The 24,479-nt window shown below is 37.9% G+C and overlaps 1 protein-coding gene across 1 annotated transcript in view; it reads right to left on the reverse strand.

Annotated features, from left to right (window-relative positions):
* CDKAL1 (CDKAL1 threonylcarbamoyladenosine tRNA methylthiotransferase) overlaps nucleotides 1-24,479 on the reverse strand; it is a 433,593-nt gene that overhangs the window by 296,831 nt on the left and 112,283 nt on the right. Inside the window, exon 6 of the mRNA XM_084282033.1 lies at nucleotides 4,907-5,003. Within this exon, the coding sequence (XP_084138159.1) occupies nucleotides 4,907-5,003 (97 nt within the window). The remainder of the gene's footprint in view (nucleotides 1-4,906; nucleotides 5,004-24,479) is intronic.

Below are 24,479 nucleotides of genomic sequence, written 5' to 3' on the forward strand. Positions count from 1 at the left end.
AGCAAAACAGACTCTCAAATTACAGGACCTCAGTTAGGCAGCATAAATCTTAAGCCTTAATACGTAACTTCAAAAGGCATGTGACTAGACACTTTGACTTCAGAGGGATAACATCTGTGTTTAAAATCTGTGTTTAAAACCTTTGCTGAATCAGAAAAACACTGGCCACACTCATGGGCAAAATTCTGATTTAAGAAGGTATCTTGAGAACAGACTCTACACCGACTTTAAAGGGAAGCAGACTACCTCGGAAAAGCATGTCAACAACTGATGATCGTGGCTAAGCCCTGAGAGAGCTTAAGTGTTATTTTCATCTAAACTAATTCTTATGCCTTTTAATTCATAGAGCAGTATGTAACTGCTGTGGAAAGGAACAGTACCTATTTCTACGTCGATTTTCAGTTTAAAATGGTGAGCTTCAATGCAATTCCTTCCTGACTCTCCAGGCTCATACCTGAATACCAGCACGGTGAGCCAAAGCCAGCCAGCTGAGTGCTTCTGACTGAGCTTGAAGTTTTGGCCATGAGCTAGAGCAGAACAGTGCGCACCTGTTCCTTGGGCTTGCAGCACACTTTCCAAGAAGTTCTCCTAATGCAAATCACTCAAAATAAAGTTCCATCTAATTTGCCTTTCATGAAGTACACACTGGATCTTTGAATTTATACAGATTTACATATTTATAATAGGCCTGCAGCTAAAGGGCAGCAAACAGAGAGGCTTGCAATCTTTAATGCGGTCAGGTCTTACAAACTCTGCAAGGTATGGAGGTATCATTGTGGCTGCTTGGCAGATATCACAGACTGAACTGTACATCAAAAATACAGTACAGTTATATATATGGTCCTCATTTAGGACACCAAAGCAGTAGTGATACACAGACATTTGGCATCTTAGTAAGATGATGCGGATCTTCTTTCTCAATGGCACTTAAAACTGCTCACTGAAGGTTTTTGGTTTGGTTTGATTTCGGTTTTTACAGAGAAGTAAGGGACATTAAATTTAAGCGTATACCAATTATAGATGCACAGCTTAAGATGTCAAGTGACTTTTTAAAAAATGTATTTTTAATTTTTTGCACCAAACTATTTCATAATAGTGCCACTGCTGTATGTGCTGCTATTAGAATTGCTCAGCATTTGAGTTTTAAACGCTAGTTTTAAAATTAACTAAAGCTTGTCTTACCGAGTACAACCACAGACAAGGGTAATTAGGAGGCCACGGGAATGAAGAGAATCCCTACACAGAGATTTGATGGCTTCTGTGCTTCAGGATCAAATCTGACCTAAAAGCCTGTAGTAAATCTACTGTGCACAGGACCTGCACATTCTGCCTGAAAAGTGTAGCAGCAGAGATGGGATTACCATGTTGGTGACATTGATTTTATCTTGCAGAGATAAGAGAACAGGCTGAAGTTCTTCTTCCCCTGGAAAATGGGTATACAGCAGCAGAAGAAATACAGTTTGTCTGTGATGCTAGGTCTTACACTGGGAAAGATAGGGAAGGAAGCAGAATTTGGAATTTGACATTCTTATTCAGCAATCAAGGAGATTGATGCATCTGCAGGGCTATGGTGTGCCTTTAATGGGATACATTTGTGCATTAGGCTCCACGCATGCTGATACAGTACACTCATATCCAGTGGGTCTGGCGACCTCAAAGTACAGGTGGCACAGTGATTTTAAAGCATCTCAGATATGCGGTGGGCCCCTAGCAAACTGGTCAGAGCTCCAGCATGATAGCATTATTTCAACATCAAACACCTTACCTCTAGAAAACTGTCGAAGAAACAAAACATCTCATTCCATTCCAGTAGTTCAAATTATCAATGGAAACAAGGATTTTTTGCATGCCCTCTGCATTCAACTCAGGAAATCAGGAAACACTAGTGCTACTTACATCCATCCATAAATACCAGAACATAACCTACCTGCTAAACCTTTCCTTCTCCTTTGTCCCTCCCTTTCCTTCCTCTATAATCCCCACAAAATAGTCAGCCTAGACAAAGTCATATCCTTTTTTCAGGAGCTTACAATGAAAAGTGAGGGACAACTCTATCTATGAAAGGTACTGTTTCTCTGCAATACTACATGTGCACTTGAGTTTGAAGTGGGTACAGTACTCAAAACATAAAGGAGTAGTTTCTGGAAACCACTGGGGTGTAAATGCTTGTGAACCTATTATGTATTTTGTCTACACGGCACATTTGGTGTGTTAATTACTACCTAGAGCTTCCTCCTTCCTGAAAACAGCTCCTTTATCTTAGTCACATTGTGTTATGGCTTACCTTATATACAGTCTATGACAATGCCACAACCCACATTATTTTTAAAAAGTGATAATGGTTTTAAAGAAACACAAAAGGACAGGAACATCAGAAATTATAACACAGATATGAAGTTGCCCTTCCTTCCCTTCTGTCCAAATTGAACAATAAATAAAAAATAGTAGAAGTTGAGTACTGTATTTCTAAGGCACAGCTCTAAACAAGCCTTCAGTTACTAGAATTTCACTGGTAATTACATCACAACTCCTTCATCATACCAAGATGAGCAAAAAAGACCTTTGACACATATTGCCTTTAAAAGCCTCCCCAAAGGAGTTATAATTGCCAGTAAATAACCACTTCCTCAGACAACACACACAAAAAATAAAATAAAAATAAAACAAAATAGCAGAGCTTACATAAGCAACAATTAATCAACTGTATCTCTCAGCCAAGATGAAGATGAGACCAACCTGGTGGCAAAGATTGCCATAACTACGCTCATAAGCTTACAGTTTTAAACTCAGACAATGTGTCCAGCTGCCAACAGAACATTGTCTATTTTTCAATTCTGCCAAAACTGCCTTTCAAGAAATATTTTGCAGTAGTAACATAATTCTTATCCTTTAGATATGGCCATCCCACACACCCTTTGTAAAATGAGAAGAAAGCCTTAAATACACAAACTGAAAACACAGACAACATCTGTTATTGGCTCTGCTTCTATTAATAGTTATGCCTAAATTTTAAGACCTTTGAGCTTAAGCATCTAAGTAAATTTTATCACATCAATGACAGTTAGAAGACAGCGTCCTTGTTGCATAGATCACATTTCAGTATTTTCAGGTCTAACTCAGTATTTTGGAAAGCTGCAGTTAACAGCCTAATACAACTCCTAACAGAAGTCTGTCTGAAATAAATACTAAATTGCAAATACTTTCATTAACCACTGGCTCTAGGCATCAAGATTAAAATGAAGAGGCTAATTTTCAGAAATCACATACTGCTTCAAAAGGAAAGTGAAAAAATAAAGGAAAAATTATAAAATAAAATCAAACTTTGGGTCCCTCAAACTTCCCAACTCATCAGAACTGAAATATCAGATAACAGCTTTGGCCAAAGGATTGTGACACATTCACTTTATAGCCATGTAATACACTTTTTATCTCTGTCTTCATACATGTAGATATCTTCATATTCATTATACGAACAATCACAGGTCATACAAATCCATGAAATCCATTCACCTTTTTATCCCTACCCTGCTGCACAGAGTAATTTGCACTTAATTAGTTGGAGTCTTAGAGATGACAGAGCACCACAGTTCCCTTGCATGTAATTTTGTAAAGTAAGACTGCACAGTGCAATGGAAAATTTGTTTATTCATTTGAACTGTAACTATCAGTGCATTGTCATCTATACAGATAAGCGTGGTGTTTTACAGCCCCTGAGTATCATTTCTGAGCAATGAGTTAATTTATAGGCATTAGCATGTCACTGAGAATGCATCTGGTAAAAAAAAAAAAAAAAAAAAAAAAAGGAAGATAAAACATTTTGAATGACAGTAGTAATTAAAAAAGTCAATCAAACAGCACAAAGTCTATCTTTACAAAGAATTCCAATAAATCATTTAATGAATTCATCTTCTTCCTAATCGCAAACTACGATTTTACTTCTAAATTACTTTGAACAATTGCATCTGATACGCTCTTCTCCTAATGAAAGTGAAGTCTTTGGAATATTTTGTTGTTCTTCCTTTATCTTAGTATCAATCTGAATTCATCAAACTGAAGTGGAAACACATTGACCTCTCTACATTTGTAATGTAGGAAAAAGATGCTGTGCAGTCATCTGCTCTGACTTAACATAATAAAGGAAAACTTCACTCTGTAATTCACACATTGAATCCAATGACAGTGTTTCAATTCATACAGGCCATTTCATCCAGTTTTAATCTAAAGCCTTAAACAATGACAAATCTTTTCTAGCTCGTGCTTTGACTCCCAGATTTTCAGGAGGATTTTACAAAGGTGAATCAATTCGACAGTATTGCTTCATCTCAAAGGATACTGAAAGCACTTCACTAGCTGAATTATGCCAAAAGCTCTCAGGTAAAGCTTTTCAAGGTAAAGCTTGGTAACTGTTTAACTCAGTCACTGGTGGATTTAACTCTTCAGACTGCCTCAGGTTTAATCAAAATGATTGTTGCCTTTTGTCTTAATAGTACAGGGGGGAAAAAACAATACCTAACATCAAACCCTCAGCTGTGTCTGTGTAACATTTTTGTTCTAGTTTTCTATACATCTTTCACTGATTTTAATAAAGGGTGTATTTGTTCATCTTAATGCAGATAAACTGTCATATTTTAAACAATATGGCAATCTTCAACCCTTTAAGGCTATAAATGGCACTTAAAATCATTTCTGCCAACAGTATCCATTTCCTTGTCCCCTCATCCCACAACAAAGGAAATCACTGTGGATGCAAGAAAGCTTAAGTACTGTATAATGCAAGCAGAGTAACATAAGTACCAAGTTTCTCCACTGCTTTTTCCAGGAGGAAGTCAATTGTGCATATATAATGACACTGGCCTATTGAAAACATTCATAAAAAAACAGGTTTCTAATTGATAAAGATACATACCCCTATAATACTTAAGCCTTTCAGGTAGTCCTGACGAGGTTGGGCTTGAGGAACACAGCCTGCTAAAACCACTTTCTTGTTCCCTTCTTGGGCTTTCCTAAAGAAGACAGACAGACAGTGTTAGTATTTTCTAAATCGATCGTTTTCAATTTCAAAGTAGCCATACTATGCATGCAACAAGAGAGCAACCACAATGAAAACATTCCCAAGTCAGAATCAACTTGTACATGTATGAACCTCAGAAACAAAAGAGTTCAGGCTACATGTGCACATGTGGCTCAGTTTGTGAAGTATCTACAGAGAGCATTACCATTGTACATCTTGGATGTAAATACAACTTTGAAAGCCCTAATCAAATGCAGTTAATCTTTATTGTCCACAATGACAGCAATTCACAAAGAATCTCATCAAGAAAGATGGGACAGACAAATTGTGAGTCAAGAAAGGCTATACAGAATGCGGGGGACATCCTATGCAGATAGGACCCACTAGTTCAGAATGTAAGCAGCTATTTAATACAACTTAGAAATGACCAATTGCATCATTTTTCTAAATTTTTATTGAAAAAAAAAAAAAATCAGACTGAGCATTTTTAAGCTTTAATTGCTTGTCTTTGGCAGATAAATTTTTGTGTGAATATTGACTTAAAGAGTTCCTCAGCTTTGGTACTACCTTAGCACCAAGTGGGAAACTAAAACATTAAGTTCAAATGGATAACACCGTTAATTTCTTTAGTAATATTTTGACTCAGTTTAAATTCAATACTGTGTATTAAGCCATCACTGAATCTTGGAACTATAGGAAGCCCTGAACACAAAACAGTGGGATATAAAACCTTCGTATGTTCATTAAACTTTGAAAATCATTCATTAACGTATCAACCCTTTTAACAATTACTGCATCTTTGCCAACAACCTGGCGAGAATTATATGGAGGGTTTTAATTTAGGTTCAATGTGAGTAGGGGATGGAGATCTGAGCAGCAGCATGACCCAGGCATTGTTGGTGCATGAGAAACCAGAGAAACACCTGAGAAACACCACATAGAAATTAGGGCTTCTTCCCTCAAAAGGGTGACAGGATTAACAGTCTGGCTGAAACATTTCTATACCAATGCACATAGCATGGGCAACAAACAGTGGGAGCTGGAAGCCACAATGTAGCTAGAAAACTCTAATATAACTGCTATCCTGGAAATGTGGTGGGATGACTTACACAACTGGAGTGCTGTGATGGATGGCTAAAAGCGACTGGCTATTATGGCTATATGTGTATGGCTACATATATATATATATGGACGTATATGGCTATAATGACTGGTGAGGGACTCTGTCAGGGAGTGCAGTGATAGGACAAGGGAATATGGGTTTAAATTAAAAGAGTTCAAATTTAGATTGGATATTAGGAAGAAATTATTTCCTCAGAGGGTGGTGAGGCACTGTTGCCCAGAGCAGCTGTGGATGCCCCATCCCTGGAGGTGCTCAAGGCCAGGCTGGATGGGGCTTTGGGCAACCTGATCTAGTGAGAGGTGTCCCTGCCCATGGCAGGGGGTTGGAACTGGGTGGTCTTTAAGGTCTATGGTTCTATGATAATCTGCAAAACAGTAGAGGAGGGAAGCACTGAACAATTTTAGCAGACTTGCTAGGTCTGATATACAAGTTGCTCTAAGAATGCAATATAACATGCATTCACAGTTGCATGTTATATTGCAACCTCATGCCAGACTTCTGTCACACTGGAACCTTCTATGCACTTTTTTTTTTTCTCCCAGCAATATATAAGTTAATGAAGTGTTTACTGTTATGTTGAAATAGACTAAGTCATATCATAACATTTTTCATAAAAATTCTATTTTTTTAAAAAATACTCAGTTGTTTATATGACTTTACACTCTTTGGCTTGCTTGAGCTACCTCCCAAACTGAATGAACTAGAGAAAGTAATGTTTGATGAGCACAACAAGGTTGCTAAACTACCTGGAAATCTAGATGCAAAACTCCAGATACAAATTTAATGAAAAAAAACTTACAAAACCAGACTGATACTACAACCAGTTCTGCTACTAAGTCATAATATTCACTTTGTAATTATAGTGTGGACAAATGTATTTGCAAATTATACCTCAAATGAAAATATAATCTCATAAGAACACAGGTATTGTTAAATTACAGAACACAGCCCATCTTGCCAAATAACTTGTGTAGGCAGCAGCATTAGAAATGAGGTATTTTGAAGGAACAAATTAAATATCCTATATACAGACAAGTGTGAATTAACATAAAAATGTATTACACCTATTATCTCATGTCTAATACAAATGCAGTAAATATATCTATAAAGTTTTCCATTTTCTTTTAGTGGAAATTTCAGGAAATCTTCAGATATTCATCACACAGAGTCTCATTGGTCCTCTACTGGCATGCTACAATATTCAATATAAATGTAAATCCTTTCATCTATCCACAAAAATTTTATCAAGGAAGAAAGAACTATGATGAAATGCTAATTTAGTACATTTCTTAGGCTGGGAACCTAGCAACTTGTCTCTAAAATTGGCAATCCGTTTCTTTCAGTGGTAAATATTTAAGGTTTCTGCAAAACTTCTATAGAGGTCACCTACTTCTACTTATCCAAGTCTAAAAGAAGGAAAAAAAAAAAAAAAAGAAAAAGAAAAAGAAATATATATCTACTTCATGCATTACCTAAAAATGTCACATACCACCATGTGACACTCCACTAGCTCAAAGGATAAAAATCACTACTTACATGGTCTAACAGACTCAACCTAACGCCTCAAGGCAAGACAATAAGACCTGTCTCCAGCAAACAAAGCACCCATCCCTAGGCAACTGTGCATCTGGTATAATCTGCTGCTAGCAACAGCCTTCTCCATCTACTTGAAAACCTGCAAGCACTACAGAGGAAAAAGCTTTTATTCAAGTCTTTTTATCTGAAGAGAAAAATAAACAAAGTTTCCCTTGACACATTAAATGGCATTTTAATGTTATTTCATAGCTTTAACATTTTGCCATATCTTCTGGGACTATAACTGGAGCTAGGGGGAAGAAAGTTAAACTGAATGTTCCTCCTAATAAGCACTGCCTTCATTTAAATGTTTTTTAAAGTTGTGCAGGTCTCTACAGAATAAAGAATTTTGTACAATGAAATTTTTTGCTTTAAAATGCAATTAAACAGAAATGTTGGAACTAAATTTTCAATCATAGTTGATATTCATTGCATCCATGTTACACTGTACAGTCCATGAAATCCAGCATAAAGGAAAAACTGTAGTAAGGAAATTATGAAAATTTTTGCCTCATTTATCAAGAAAGCACTTCTGAAAATATGCACTCCAGCACTATATTGTTACCTCCTTTTAATATTGTTTAATGAGCCCTGCTCATACTAACAAAAGCCTACAAAAATTATTCTTTAGAAGTCTAGTTAGCACGGCAACTATATTAGAAAAGCCTTTATCCTTCAGAAAACATGAATAGTAATGAGAATAATACTTTATGGAATCTAGTAGTAGCATGAATAAATACATCTTCCCTTTCAGACATCTTTTGTATTTTTCAATTACATGATCCTTACCTTGAACTTTCAATTTATTTGTATCAGGACACATTTTCTAGAAATGCACTCTTTTCTAAAAATTGAAAGATATATAATCTGAAGAGAAATTTAATTACAGCAATTCGGTTTCAAATAAAAGAATTATTCTAGCTACTTTCTAAGTAATGGGTGTGGAATGAGAACAAGTGAGTAAAAACAGGGGTACAGAAAAGATCACTATGCAGCAGAGGACTTTTAAAAGATTAGTAGTGAGTTTGCAGATTATCCTCTGTATCCTCTGCAGATATAGCCGTTGCAACTGTACTTCTGCTATCACATTTAATGAAATGTCTTCAATGTTTTCTGCCTTTTTTGTTTGTTTGTTTGTTTTTGTAATCTAAGATGTAACTAGGATGCGAAGAAATTTCTTCCCTGTCTATGTGGATATCAATTTGCATTGTCAGGAACCTGCAAAACTGGAATATTCTGCTCACAGTTTTACACAACTGAAGAAACAAGGGTTCCTTTCCCATCACTTTTTTTTTTTTGAGCTCCAAGAAAGACATGACATGGATAAAGAAATGACTCCCACCCTTCAAAAAGGGTTACGTCACCAATAACAGCTTGCTTCATCAGCACTGTGTATAGCAACACTGCTGGATACCGTAGTAGCTGCTGCTGTTAAGTTGTATGGTTTTTTCTTAGCTTATACAGCTATTCAGGTAGAAGCACCACAGGAAAAACAGTTATGGCCCTTTCCTCAATGTTCAAATTTAGGGAAAGCAATTTAAGAAAATAAAAACAGACAAAAAGAAAAAAAAAAAGAAAAAAAAAAGAAAAAAAAAGAAAAAAAAAAGATGACAAAGTTCAAAGAAAAACAAATCTGTGACATCAGAAGTAATTGCTACCTTGCTTTTTGTGAGACAAGAGAAGCCAAATCATTACAGCCTACCTGATCTTTCCCTTCCATAAGCAGAATTGTCCACAGGACTTCACAGACTCCGTGAATTCACCACAGAATGACGCTTAGCTTTCAGGGAGCCACTTACCAAAATACCACAGCTGCACCCTAAAGCATGTCACTTATCTGAAATTTAAAGCAGTATGTTCTGCAGGATGCAAAGGTGGCCAGCTACAGACTGTTCAGCATGAAACATGCTATCTCTAAACTGCTGCTCTGATACCAGATGTCAAAACAAGGATTATGCTTTCTTAATGTGTTTCTGCAGCACTGAAGTAACAGGACTTACCAAAAATTATAGTTCATCACAGCATCATTCAGGTTGGAAAAGACCTCTCAGATCAAGTCCAGCCATCACCTAGCAGTACAATTCCACTGCTAAACCGTGTCCCAGAGCTTCACACCCACATGGCTCTTAAACACTTCCAGGGGCAGTGAGTCCATCACTTTCCTGGGCAGCCTGTTCCAATGCCCGAGCATTCTTTCTATGAAGAAATTCTTCCCAATATCCAACGTAAACGCCCCTGCACAACTTGAGGCCATTCCCTGTAGTTCTATCACTAGTTACCTGTGAGAAGAGGCCGACCACCAGCTCCCTACAGCTTCCTTTCAGGTAATTGTAGAGAGCAATGAGGTCTCCCCTGAGCCTCCTCTTCTCCAGACTAAACAGCCCCAGTTCCCTCAGACGTTCCTCGTAAGTCTTGTTTTCTAGTCCCTTCATCAGCTCTTCTCTGAATGCATTCTAGCATTTCGATGTCCTTCTTGTAGTGAGGGGCCCAAAGCTGAACACAGTACTCAAGGTATGGTCTTATCAGAGCCAAGTACAGGGGGACAATCGCCTCCCTCACCCTGCTGGCCACACAAGCCAGGTTGCAATTGGCCTTCTTGGCCACCTGAGCACATTGTTGGCTGTTGACACCCGAAGGTCTTTTTCTGCCAGGCTACTTTCCAGCCACTCTTCCCCAAGCCTGTGTCGCTGCATGGGGTAGCTCTGACCCCAGCACACCACCTGGCAGTTAGCCTTGTTGAATGCCATACAGCCGGACACAGCCCATTGATCCAGCCTATTCAGCTCCCTCTGCAGGGCCTTCCTACCCTCAGGCAGATGGACAGTCCCACCCAACTTGGTGTCATCTGCACACTTACTGAGGGTGCACTCACTCCCCTTAACAATATCACCAACAATACCACAAACTACATGCATACAAAAATCAAATAAATACTAACAAACTCCAGTTCTTCTCCACCAAAATCCATTGTTGGTGACACTAAATAACGAAGAACTGTTTTAACAATGAATACAAGGCTGCTTGCAGCCTTACTTGTACTAAGTAACACCCAAATGAATACAAGTCGAAAAAGAAGAAAGCAATTTTTCAGCAAAAGCAATACATTAGGGGAAAAACATGCTTTACAGTGAGCCTATTAAGCTTTGCGCTTCATGAACAACTAGTTCATAAAAAAAAATTACTAGAAACTATTTCTATGATAAAATACAATGGGAAGTATCATTGTTCTCTGAAACAAAATTGGAAAGGAAGTAGTTCAAACTGAATCCTACTAGGCAGATTACAACTGTACCATCAAGTAAGTTTTTATGTCAATGAGTTGTTTCTACCAAACAAAGTAAACCCCCTTCCCCCCCAAGACCCCACCCCAGTCATTGTACCAACACAAAACTTGTGACTTTCCATTTAGGATGTGTATAGATATATCAAATTGTGCAGCACACTTACATAGTCTGCTCATGTCATTCTCATGACTTTCTGCTACACAAAATCCACAGCACCTCTTATCAGGTATTTCAGAAAGGTGTGAGACTGCAAATCAACAGGTTTGTGTCTACAAAACTTCAAAGAAGCGCATGAAATAAATATATGAGAAGTTTTGCTAACACAGCTCTGTCTGTCTACAGTACGAACAGGGTATATTGTGAGATAAATCTGCCAAAGGTTATAGAAAGTAAAACTGGGCAATACTACTTCCCAGACTGTAGAAATGATGATGTAGGTCTATGGGGAAAGAGAAATGCTATTTTGCTAAAGATTCATATATGTGAAAGATATTCCAACTGTCTCATCTGCTTAATTAATCAGTAGGAAGCCATATGTTTTAAAAAGAGTGCAACATCACTGGAATGAGAATATGGTGCCTATTTAGTATCTGGGATACATTCCTGAAAATCCGTAAAATCACACTGCTGTTCTCAGTTTGAAAAATTACATACGGTATCTGTGATGCTACAGGCTTTGAACCAATCTAATGTCTCTTACTAAAGGCTTGATTCCTATCCTTCCTGTCTGCTACCTTTCTCCAGCTCCAGTGCCTCCTCTCTCTCATTTCTGGCCATTTGGTATCACTCCCTTCCTTTGCTCCAAGTTCTGCAGTTCACTGGATTCTTCCATGGACCCATTTAACTCACTAATATGGGAGAAAGTTATAGGACTGTTGTGTTGTTGTTATTTTATTCACTTACATCAGCTCACACAAGAGGGGCAGCATTAGAGCTAAAACTATCATGAAGTGAAAGCTGTTCAAAAGGAAGCAGAAAGAGAAGGACGTAGGAACTCCTCATTTCATCTACAGCGAGCTTAATGTGTTTTATGAAATGTTCAAGTTGGGTTGCAATATCCTGAGTGGCATAGGTGAATAAAAAACAAGAAAGATGTAATAAACTCTCATACACGTGGTTCTTTCTACATTAAGGGCAACCCCATAATGAAAGACACTTGGAAAATATGATGAAAACTCATCAACATTATGAATTAGGCATTAGAATTATCTTCTCAGAACTGCTCAAGTCTACTTGGCTCTGTCAGCTTCCTTGTACACCTCCACAGCCCCAAAGGAATTACCATGCTTTGTGAAGCATGTGAAGATGTTAAGTTCACTTGAGCTCATTGATGCTAATTACTGAAGTTTCCTAAATTGGTTTTGAGGACCCATCTCTAGCAAAGCAACCCCCTAATTACTGTGCTGCATCCCCTGAACCTGTCTCCTTTGGCAAAAACCATCAGGTAACATATAAATACTCCAGAGGAAAGGTAAGTTGCATGTTATCCTCCTGAGAAATGGGAGCATGTCTTTTCTCAAAATATTTCAAAGACAAATGTTTGCTCCATCAGACTCAAAACCGAGGTTCTTTAAAATATCCATCTACAATGGACGTGAAATATCAGCTCTGAGAAGAATGCCAAGTATGACTCGCATGCTACATACTGCATTATTCCCTAAGTTTCTGAGAGGACACACTTGGGGAAGAAAAAGTGTATTCTATCTACATTTGGATAATCACCATACCTGCATGAATAGGCTTTACATTTCTCACATCTTTCCCATTCTCAGGAAAAATAAAAAAATAAAAAACTGTCTGAACATACCACTCAGACTACTTCTTTTCACAAGAACAACCAATTCATCCAGCCTTTTATGGCAGACACTTGCTTCCACCACACTCCAAAATCATGGGCTAGCAGCTGCTTCCAACCTACAGCGCGTTTTCTCAGCACAGCTTATTGTATTAGCTCTAATACCTTGGTTTGAATAGAAACTTGTTTTCATCCATCTACTTAGCATTCAGGGGAAGTAACTGCAGGTTTGTCTGCAGAAGGCTGGGAAGCAATCTCATTTTAAACTCCAGACCAAGTCAGATCCATGCCTGAGTTTTACTCAAATTTTCTATAAATGTAACTTTATGGGCAGCAATCAAAGGTGCAACAATTACTCTTGTGCAAGCCTTATTCATGCAAATACTGCATTTTAGTGGCAATAATGGCCTTTTCAGCATGTTTTCTTCTTGCATGGGCTTAAAAGGTAACAGTATGCAAATTTTATCAAATTGAAAAGTCAGACCACAATGTATACAGGAGCACAGTGAGATCAAGGAATAAATCCTACATTCCATCTTGCCCCTGTTGGTAGTTTTTGTAGCCCCACACAAGACTGAAATAACCAAAATCACAGTCTATTTTTTGGGGGAAGTCTATTCCCCCAAAACTGAGAGCTATCAGGCTGGCTTTTTGACAGTCAAGAACAGGTACAGGCCAACTGCAGCCTCTCCACGTGATTGACTAAGAAAAGCAATTTAACATTATGACTTTAAAGCAACTTTGCAAAACCACAACTGAATTTTTTTTATGCTTACTATAAAGCATATTACTTTTTTTCATTATTGCTAAGTAGTCAAGAATTTTTCCATATTTGAGAGATTTACAGACCCTTCCATACAACACAAAATACTAAAAAATACTAAAAAAGCTAAAAAAAATCAAACCAGGAGTATGCTTTGCTCCATACGTTGTGTTCTTAACCAGAACTTAAAATCCTGATCAGATGTCGCAGACTTTGGGCTACCATTATTTAAATTAAAACCCTTCTATCCAAATTATAAGCACTCTTCATCAAGCTTTTCTCACAGCTCAGTCCTAAACCTGTTTGCTGACCTGTAGAAAAGTAGCATTTAATTTTTTAAGCAAGAATGGGTTGGAGGGTTTGGGCTTTGTATTTTGACCATAATCTCACTTGAATCAAACTTTCTTATTTTGTTTGGTGCAGGCAGGCCAGTGCTTTAAGACAACACCAAGTTTAGGAAATTTCATCTGGAAAGCTCTGTGTTTTAGGCTCCAAAACTTAGCTGGCTCCAAAACTTGTCCCTTCAAATGTCACTGCTAACTGCAATTTTTCCAGGATATCTCGATCAATGCACGTAGACAACTATTAAAAGTTAATATCCTCCATTCTTCAAATAAAGTACTCATAACTCTTTAGATCCCTTCCTACTCAATGAAGTAAAATTATTTAAGACCATAATTAGACATTTGCCTAGTTATTAGTTGCCAAGTTGTTAGGCAAATGCCTAATTATGGTCTCAAGTTTGTCTTCCTGTAGCAGGCCCTTCTTTACTGATTCTCCATTCAAAATTCATGTATTTCAGTAAAATCTGAAAAACAACAGCAACAAAAATAAGCAGGTATAATTGAGTTTAGCACATTGTCTGGTCTTCTGGTAATACCTGTAAATTTAAATGTGTCACAGAAATAGTATCTGGGAAGGTAATGCTTTCCATAATTAATATTTGATCTATTTGGGGATTGGAGAAGGAGAAAGTATTAACTATGCTTCTATTATTATTACCTTAAAGTACAGAGATCAGGCTCTAAAAATCTGTAACAACAAATCTTGCAAATTCTCCAACATCCTCAGCACTGCATGCCTTTTCTTCCTCCCTAACTGGTTATTAGTTCTCTGCTAACAGCACAATAAATTAACTTTGAATTTCTTGCTTTGAATTTCTAGGCACAGAGTACTAGATATATTGATGTTCTGCTGATTCAGCCTGACCAAAGGAGAGGCTATTGGTAATCACACCACCACGGAAGTGCTGCAGGCAGCAAAAGCTGGAAATATCTTAAAAGGAAAATTGCCTGTTTCTCTATAGCCTTGAAGCTTTATGTCCTTCTGTGCATCTATGACAGGCATTAAGATGTTTCACCATCTCTCTACATCTCCAGTTTCATTTTATCCTTTCTTTAGCAAGGATCTATGGAAATCAGTATTGAGATTGTTTTCAAAAGCAGCAGAAATATTTCCAAACCTACAGCAAGGAGTTTTTCATTTCTTTCTAGTACTACTCTCCTCCTTTGAGTATAATATTATTTCTACTACTTTGAAATAGCAAGATTTCATTCTCCCCTTCAAACTTGAGAACTTAATCTACTACATTGAATTTATTTGTGCATATACAGATTGTAGATTGTCTGTTTAATCAGATATACTTGTCTCAAAACTGGTGAAAGAAAGTCTCCTGTAAAATTGCTTGTAAAAGGGACATTAAAACTTCTGACTCACAGATTAAAGAAGTGGAAATCAACATCATTACAGTGTAGTCTTATATAACCCATTTAAATCTTGCTCAACTTCTCTGTTCTTTCTACAGATATTCCTGTAATACCTATAACACTCTATTTTGGTCTTTGTGTTGTATCTCCTCTTTATGTTTTGTTAAGTGTCTGTTTATTATGCTTTATCTTCCAAACCTCCTACTCTTAGTTTTATTCATCTCTTTCAACATAAGAGAAATGCATTTTAGGGCCTATCATTATTTTAGCCAATGTAGTTATGAAACACGACATTGCCTGTCAGGTTCAAAGTCTATGCAGGCTTCAAGTTACGTGCATGCATGCCCAAGGGTTGTAATATAAAACCTCGCTGATGTAATGGCTAAAAAATGAAATTAGTGATAAATGAAAATTAAATAATCTGTGTCTTTTTTTCCCCTCAGAGGTACAATATGCTTCTCAGAAACAGACTAGCCATGAAATAAATAAAAGAAAGATTAAAGAGAGAAGTTTGAGTATGTTTACTTTAGTTGCAACTAAACAATTTACTGTTCAATAACATGAGCAATTTTATTCCCCCCTCCTCCCTAAGTAGAACACAGCAAGGATTTTTTTTCCCATCAGGTACGAAAGGTGAAGATCCAAAACAATAAAATATAATAAAATAATAAAATAACACTGAAGGTTTCTATGCTGTCTGACATTGGATGTTCTGACATCAGAAATGCTGGAGATAACAGGTGATCTTAAGATTCATCTCCGTCTCTCCTGAATACTGCCTTGGTTTTAGCTGCAACAGAATTAATTTTCTTTCTAGTAGCTACTATGATGCTGTGGTTTGGATTTAGGATGAGAATAATGCTGATGACACACTGATGTTGTTGCAGGGCAGTGCTTACACACAGCGAAGGACTTTTCTGCTTCTCATGCTGCCCAGCCAGCGAGGAGGCTGGGGGTGCACAAGAAGCTGGGAGGGGACACAGCCTGGACAGCTGACCCAGACTGACCAAAGGGATATTCCATAATACCTGATGTCATGAAGAGCAATAAAACAGGGGGAGTTGGCTGGGGCAAGGTGCCGCTGCCTGGGGACTGACTGGGCATCATTCATCGGGTGGTGAGCAAGTGCGCTGTGCATCATTTGTTTTGTATACATATTATTATTATTATTATTATCCCTTTCTTTTTTGTTTAAACTGTCTTTATATCAACTCATAGTTCTACTTTTTTGTTGTTTTGTTTTGTTTTTTTCATGATTTTTTCCCCCCAATCCAGTGCAGGGAGAGGGGAGAGTTAGCAAAGGCTGTGTGGTGCTCAACTGCCTGCCAGGCTAAACCACACCAGACACCTTCAGGGCAGATGAGGAAGGAAATCAACAGACCCGAAAGGTAGCCAAAATTCCAGCCATCAAGGCTTTCTGTACTCAACAGCTGGTAACTATGACCACTAAACAGAAGAAAAAATAAAAAAAAGAAGAAAAAAAAACACATTCTTGAGACCAACTAAAGGCAGTTTTCATAATATGCGCATAGAACTGTCAGAAGCGATCCATAAAATAAAAAAGGAACCTTCACTCAATCTCATAACAATGCAATACAGTACAATTTAGACTTTTTTTTTATTATAATTCATTAAACTATTTCTAGTAAAGCCAGTAAAGTCTAATAAGCTCCTTCTAATCTCAAGAGATGAGTACTGTTGTATTAATTCCTATTCATGATCATAGTATCTGAACAGCAATAGAAGTGACAAACTGAGTATACCATCTCTTACCATCTGTGTTAAATCTTGTTTTTATAGAATCAGAGAGATGTAGTTTGGAATGAACTTCTTGAGGTCATCTGGAACCTCCACTCAAAAATGTTGACTACTGACAACATCAGGTGATACCAGCCATGCCTTTACCCTGACAAAGCTAGAAAACTTGCTGTCTTTTGTTATGTTTTCTGGTCCCATGGGGGAAAGTTTGGTTTCATATTCTCTGCAGTTGCCTTTCAAGTACTAACAGACTATAATTACATTATCCACTAACCTCCTATTTGCCAGACTGATGCCAGACTGACCATCTTAGTTGCCCTCTCATGGACCTGTTTCAGTCTCCTTGTATTTCTTTCATCTTCAGCCAAACCACAGTAACCCAGGTGAAGAGGAATAAATGCCTTCCTTCAATCTCCTGGTCACATTCCTCCCACTACACAGCTGAATAGATGGTTTGCCTTACACACAGAGAATGACTCATGAGAGTTGGCTTATATTTCATGGTCCCCCCCATATGTCTCATGTTCTTTGCAACAGGAACCCGCTTTGTGAACAGGCTTGTTTGCAGGAGATTATGAAGCACAGCTCTTCATTCATAGTTTTACTTTCTATTTTTTTTTGTGTATTTTTTTGTAACCACACACAAAGTAATGGCAAAGATCCTAACAATTATTCACAGGCTACGTTTTGAAATATACATATGTGGGATAGAAAATGTAGGTGTTCTACCAATACAGAAACTAAGGGCTTCTAAACTCCCACAGACTCATCATATTTCCTGAAAGTAACATATTTCTACATGGCCTTATCTTCCTACTTTAGTAAGGCTTTGCATCATCACATCAATATGCACAAATACAAACTGAAGAGATGTTACCATATGTCTTCTCTAGGAGACTGAAGCTTTGAGTCTATGGTTAAATGTACAGATTTTAAAGTGGATGATGGTATCTTCTAAAGTAAAGCAATATAGTTTGTCTTTTTCTACTCAAGCATTTTTAATTGTATTAGAAAGGAGGGGAGAGGGGGAGAATTCTCACATGAGTTGCATGAAGACTGCACTTTGCCTCTGCCTGTACACTGCTTGACAAATTCTCAACCCAGTCGCTGTCATTGATGCTTAAGCATGGAATGGGAGAAAATGCCATTAGAAAGCAGGATGCTCAAAAGTGCATAAAGCAGTGCAAGATGGCTTTAGTGCACTCCCACTGTGAAATGGGACTGATCAGACCAGCTACATCTCCTAAAGTCACTAAAGATTTATGCAGCGCTCTTACAACCAGTCTATTTTAGGCTTTTTGATGTATATGATTGGGGAAAACACTGGGAGGAGTGAGGAGGTGGGGAGAGGGGGGAGGGAGAGAAGCCCTCACTGTTCTGAGAAATTAATAGCAGTTTAGTCATTTAAATTTTGTTCAAAATGTACTATTTAAAGAACTAAAAATTGTAACTTTTAGTAAAGCTGAAGGAGTCATTTCTCTGAACGTATTAGATTTCCCAAGAATATCTCCTATATTAACCAAGATATCATTTTAGTGGTTTTGGCAACAGATAATGTTGTACGAGTTTAATGCATTCCCGGGCATTTCGTAGAGATGATAATAAATTCATAGGCTCATGAAAGTTTTAGGTCATGTGCGCGTCTGAAAGGACAGAACAATTTAAAGGACTCCTACTATAAACAGTTGCTCCTATGTGTTGACTCTAAATATTCTTAATAAACAGCAATCCAATGAGGCTTTAATATAAATAAATGAATATGGCAATTTCCTGTTTAATCCAAATGTGTTTGTTTTCTTTCCAATTTCCCATAAACTTTAATTCTCACAGAATAATACCAACATCTTTCTAGAACCTCTTTACCTGTACACATAAAGATGTGACCTAAGGAACATTCTGTTTTTGAAGAATAAAGCACTAAACAGTACTAAATACAAAGTTTGCAGCACATTTAGCATCAGTAACTATTTGAGCACAGAAAACCACACAAGACTCCATCAGGATTTCACAACTGCATGTCCCATCCCATCATGAGGAAGGCCAGGAGAAAGGCCTCATTGCTGAGGGTCATTGAGCAGCGGCTTGTTTAATAATATAGCATAACATGAGAGTAATGAATATTTTGTAAAGTGCAAAATCAGCTAGCTGCTTTACAGATAAAGTTTCTGTGACAAATAATCTCTAATCTTAAGGAAGAAAAAAAAAATGATTTTCTGCAGTTCTGCTTCTGCCTTCATTTCTAAAAGCTCACAGGTAAATGTCAACCTTTCCAGACAAGCCTTGCACCAGAAATCCTCTACATTTTAGGACTGATTTCTCAAATGGTCCCTAAACTACCATCAGTCCAGCAGTAGTGTGTGCTTACTCTACACTCATTCCATTGGGATCAAAAGAAGACATCCAGAGAACAGAGGTGCTATTGCTCCAAATTTGACTTCCCTAAAGATCCTGAAAGTCATTTCTGTCTGTAGCCAGTCCTTGGTTACATGTATAATGCACATTCAGTCTCAGTCCAGTTTCTGATGAGTGATCACATACAGGTCTGCGTAGGAAATGGAGACAGACTCTGGCTGTGAATTCCAAGAGATCCCAAATATTCCTTGTAAGACAGATTGGTGCACTTATTCATTCTCTACTGAAAAAGGTTTTCAGCATTGAAGCTCCCTCTCTGAACTTCTGACACATTAAATTTATGCAAAAGGTACAACATTCAAGTTTCTCTGTGACACAGAGAGTCCAAATAATAATGGAAATAGTAATAATGATAAATATTAAGTAAATATCAACCTTTAAATACACCTAAGCAATATTAATTGCTGAAGCAACGTTTCCTATGCAACTACTTGGTGTTTTTAACTATTTTCTGGTTTTAATACAACACACATCTCTGCAGACACCTTAAGAGCAGTACATTAAATAATACAATACTCTCTACTAAGTCCACTTAGTGCACCTCAGAATTCTACTGAATATCAGTGTGAATTATCATCCTATTTTGAAACTTCAGAAGAGAAATCCATTTGCTCCTATCATGGTTTTCAAAGAAACTATGTTTTACAATTCATACCTTATGGCCCTGAAATTTGCTTTAAAATATTCTGTTTCATATTTTCAAAATACACTGCAGAAGTACCGAAGTAGAACTTTGAGAAGTTCTGCATTTTTACTACAAGACCCTCAATCCAAGGTGGCTTAGATTTAACAGTATAAAACACTTTAATGTTATAAAACACTTTGGAGAAACTTCAGTTTGCTTATCTGGTGTTAATAATCCATTTCCATAGCACTGTTTATAGGCCTTTCATTTTCATTTTTTTTCAATAAATTAAAGTGCTTACCCCATTCTGTGCCCTGATCATGGGTCAACTGAAGGCCAGTTGTACTCTGATGATCTTCGGAATACTCAAGAGCCTTCACTCCCGATGCACTCACTTTAACATGCTGTTAGAGCTATATTCTTCCTTCCTGCCCCCATGATTGTACCAAAAATTACTTTCCACCTCTCTTCACACTATGTATCAATTTACTGAATACTAACTTACAGTACAATTCCTGCCATTATTTACCACTTTCTGAAAAAAACTATCAGATGCTGTATGTAAGTGTCTTTCCTCTGACAGGCATTAGGCAGGCTCAGACAAGATCTTGCGTGTAAAGCAATGTTAGCTTAAAGAGATTTTGTACCACTATACTTATTTTCTAAATGATTTCCCTCTCTATGAAAATAGTTGCATCTAAAATAACACCAAGACAGATAAATTGTGTTTCCACCCTGCCTGAAATGTCTTCGGAATCAGAAAATTACCATGTCATTAATACAGATACCAAATTAGGAAACGCAAAAGTAAAATAGAACTGTCTTACTTACTATAGCAAACTTATCTCGAACTTTGCCTCAAATAACTTTTCCTTTAAAAAGTAACTCAGGAAAAAGTAGGAAGATGCATTTTTACTAGTCATATATTAGCTTTATGAGTTTTAAAGTACAAAAACAGAGCAGGTGGTGCATGTGTGGTATTCTCCATGAATTATAATATTCAATAAGACTACTCAGCTTAATAAAAGTGTATTGCCCAGAGAGGTTGTGGATGCCCCATCCCTGGAGGTGCCCAAGGCCAGATTGGACGAGGCCCTGGGCAACCTGATTGAGCAGGTGGCATCCCTGCCCGTGGCAGGAGGGTTGAATCTAGATGATCTTTAAGGTCCCTTCCAACCCAAGCCATTCTATGATTTGATCATATTAATAATTTCAGAGTTTGCAGGTAACTCAGAAGTTATAGATTTAAAAAAGTCAACTCCTTCAATTTCATTTTCTGCAATCTAGACAGCGTGAACTTGATTCACAATGCTTTCAACTTAAAAAAATATTACCGTAATATACAATTCTAATTAATCATAGAATCGTAGAATATCCCGAGTTGGAAGGGACCCATAAGGATCATAAAGTCCAACTCCTGGCACTGCACAGGTCTGCCCAAAAGTTTAGACCATGTGACTATGTGCACAGTCCCACCACTTCTTAAATTCAGACAGGCTCGGTGCAGTGACTGCGTCCCTGGGGAGCCTGTTCCAGTGGGCAACCACCCTCTCGGTGAAGAACCTCTTCCTGATGTCCAGCCTAAACTTCTCCTGCCTCAGCTTAACACCATTCCTGCGGGTCCTATCACTGGTGTTTACAGAGAATAGGTCACCTGCCTCTCCACACACCCTCACGAGGACGTTGTAGACCATGATGAGGTCTCACGGTCTACAGCCTCAGCCTCCTCTTCTCCAGGCTGAACAGGCCCAGTGACCTCAGCCGCTCCTCATACGTCTTCCCCTCTAGGCCCTTCAGCAGTAGCCCCCCTCTGGACACTCTCCAACAGTTTAATGTCCTTCTTGTACTGTGGTGCCCAGAACTGCACACAGCACTCGAGGTGAGGCCACACCAGCGCAGAGTAGAGCAGGACAATCTCTTCCCTCGACCAACTAGCAATGCTGTGCTTGAGGCACCCCAGAATATGGTTGACCTTCCTGGCTGCCAGAGCGCACTGCTGGCTCATGTTCAGCTTGCTGTCAACCACAACCCCCAGATCCCTCTGTGGGGCTGCTCTCCAGCGCCTCGTCACCCAGACTCTACATGTAGCCATGGTTGCCCCATCCCAGGTGCAGGACCCAGCACTTTTCATTGCAATCCATTGCAAACTCTATTCACATTCTTTTTTGTACTCCACATACAGTCCCTGTATTAGAGAGTTTGTAACTCATTAATTACATTTAGTATTGGACAATACAACCCAAAACATCATAATTTTATTATGAATTTTCCTTTTGCAAAGCTGGACAAATACAAAGAATGCATAACATGGGAAGAAAAGTGTACAAAATGCCAACAAGTTTTCCAGACCAGTATTTGCAATATGTTACTACAACAAAAAGTCAGATCATGGTAATTTAGAGAAACCTAACACTAAGGGTTTGAACTACAGCCAATATCTAACCAGCCACCATCTTCCAGAATGTATCCAATCCATACAACACACTTCAATTTCCTAATCATACCACAGGATGTGTTTTGGAGTTGTCTGAATGTATATATGCTCTTTCACTCTACTTTCAGACTCCACAGCTATACATAAACTTCTTGTATAAATGCAGAACTTCATCTGCCACATGAACACTGACCAAAAATTCAGAAAGTGCCTAAATACTGGACTGGTAATTATACATAAGGCCAAGCAACACTGGATGCTTTAGCCACGACTGTCAACAACTTTTCTCTGTAGACCATAAATCATGATCTCATATCTCTCGTCTTGCATAAGTTCCCTCTAGGACAAAGAAAGCCTCTTGTTAAATCAACAGAGTGAAACAACAACTCGATATCAGCATTCTCCTAATCTGAAGGAATTTTCTCAGTATTTCAAAATTTGTCAAATTTAACATCAGTCATCACAAACTATGCAGCTTTAAAAGGGCAGCACATTTATATACTATCTTCTGTACAACTGAAAAATTTGTAGAATCTACCTGTTTAATTCTAATTTTCATAATCTTCCCTTCATTCTTAGAGCTGCACACCACAGATATGCCCTTAGGAACATTAGTTTCTCTTTGCCAAATACTTGAATTATATAATACTTATTTTGCATACTTTTTTGTTTGTTTTTGTTTTTAACTTCTTCCCTCCATTTGTCACACAGATCTAACAAAAACCTGCCTTAACATCACCTGATTAGACCTTTTTTCATATATTTCCCACCCTTCCCAATTGCAGAATTGCAGACTAACCAAAGAAGTTCTCACGCAAGTCCCAACCCCACGTCTAAATTTTTCTTCCCAGATAATTAACTTTTTCTTTAGTTCTTTTGAAATGTTAAACACATTACTCGCTGAGATAATCCACACTGCAGAAGATCAGCTTCATGTAGTCACTAATCCTTATCAAATGATCAGTCTGAAATCCATTTATGAATTACCCAACACAGTCAGTTCAAAAATAAGTATCTCATTTTGGGTGGAACATTTGTGGTAGAAGTATAGAGGCGTTTAAATGTGATGTTTAAAGTTTTCTGAAAGTGCTGTTCAGTTAGGAAACCAGCCAACAAGTCCAAGTGGGTCGCAGGGACACCTAGCTGTGTAGGAAGGCACCTCGTTACACTGCACTTCAATTTGTCAAGCAAAACTCCCTACAGCAGAAGTCGCCCATCTGTTGCGTATAAAAATAGCAAAACCAGTTTGTTTGCATTCCCAGTAAAAGCTAATCAGTCTGGGGGGGCGATGGGACGCGACAATAGATCTCTGTTTCCAAGCAGATTTCCTTGACGAGAGAAGGAGAAGTTAGCATCAACAAGGACTCCTCACCACGGAGGGTGGGAGCAAAGCAGGAATGAGAGTTTCCCAACTTTACTGACAATCACCAGTTTGTTACAAGAGCAGCAGGAAAATACAGGGTCTTTCAAAATTCAGTGAAAATTTTCAATATGAAAACAAGATCACACAGTCATATGGTACAAATGTAACAAATTCTCATAAAATCATCAGAGATCATGGTTTCACTTGAAGGCAGAAGAAAACTTCTCTTTCCCAGACGTATCATTAGCACAGAGCAATTTAGCTAAAATCTAAGCTAAGCTAAAGGAAACTACTGTTTGTCCACAGGGGAGAAAAAGTATTCTTGCTAAACAAAACTAATGGAATTACAGACTGATAGTTCGGTTACTGCTTTCCAGCTATGTACCAACAGTTTTGCTTTGCAGAAAAATAATAAAAAAAATAATAATAATAAAAAAGAAGTTTTAACTTACAAATTATATATCTGAAGCTAAATATTCCCAGCTACTGCACGTCTGACAACCAGCATCACTGTTTAGAAAGTATTGCAAATACACTACACCATTTTATCAGAAATGCCAACACCACTTTATGGTAACACGGATTCCTACGCACCATCTGAAGCAACTAACAAAAACAAAGCAAAGTTGC

Source organism: Netta rufina, assembly GCF_964035555.1.
Source record: "Netta rufina genome assembly, chromosome: 2".
In the NCBI taxonomy this organism is placed as follows: domain Eukaryota; kingdom Metazoa; phylum Chordata; class Aves; order Anseriformes; family Anatidae; genus Netta; species Netta rufina.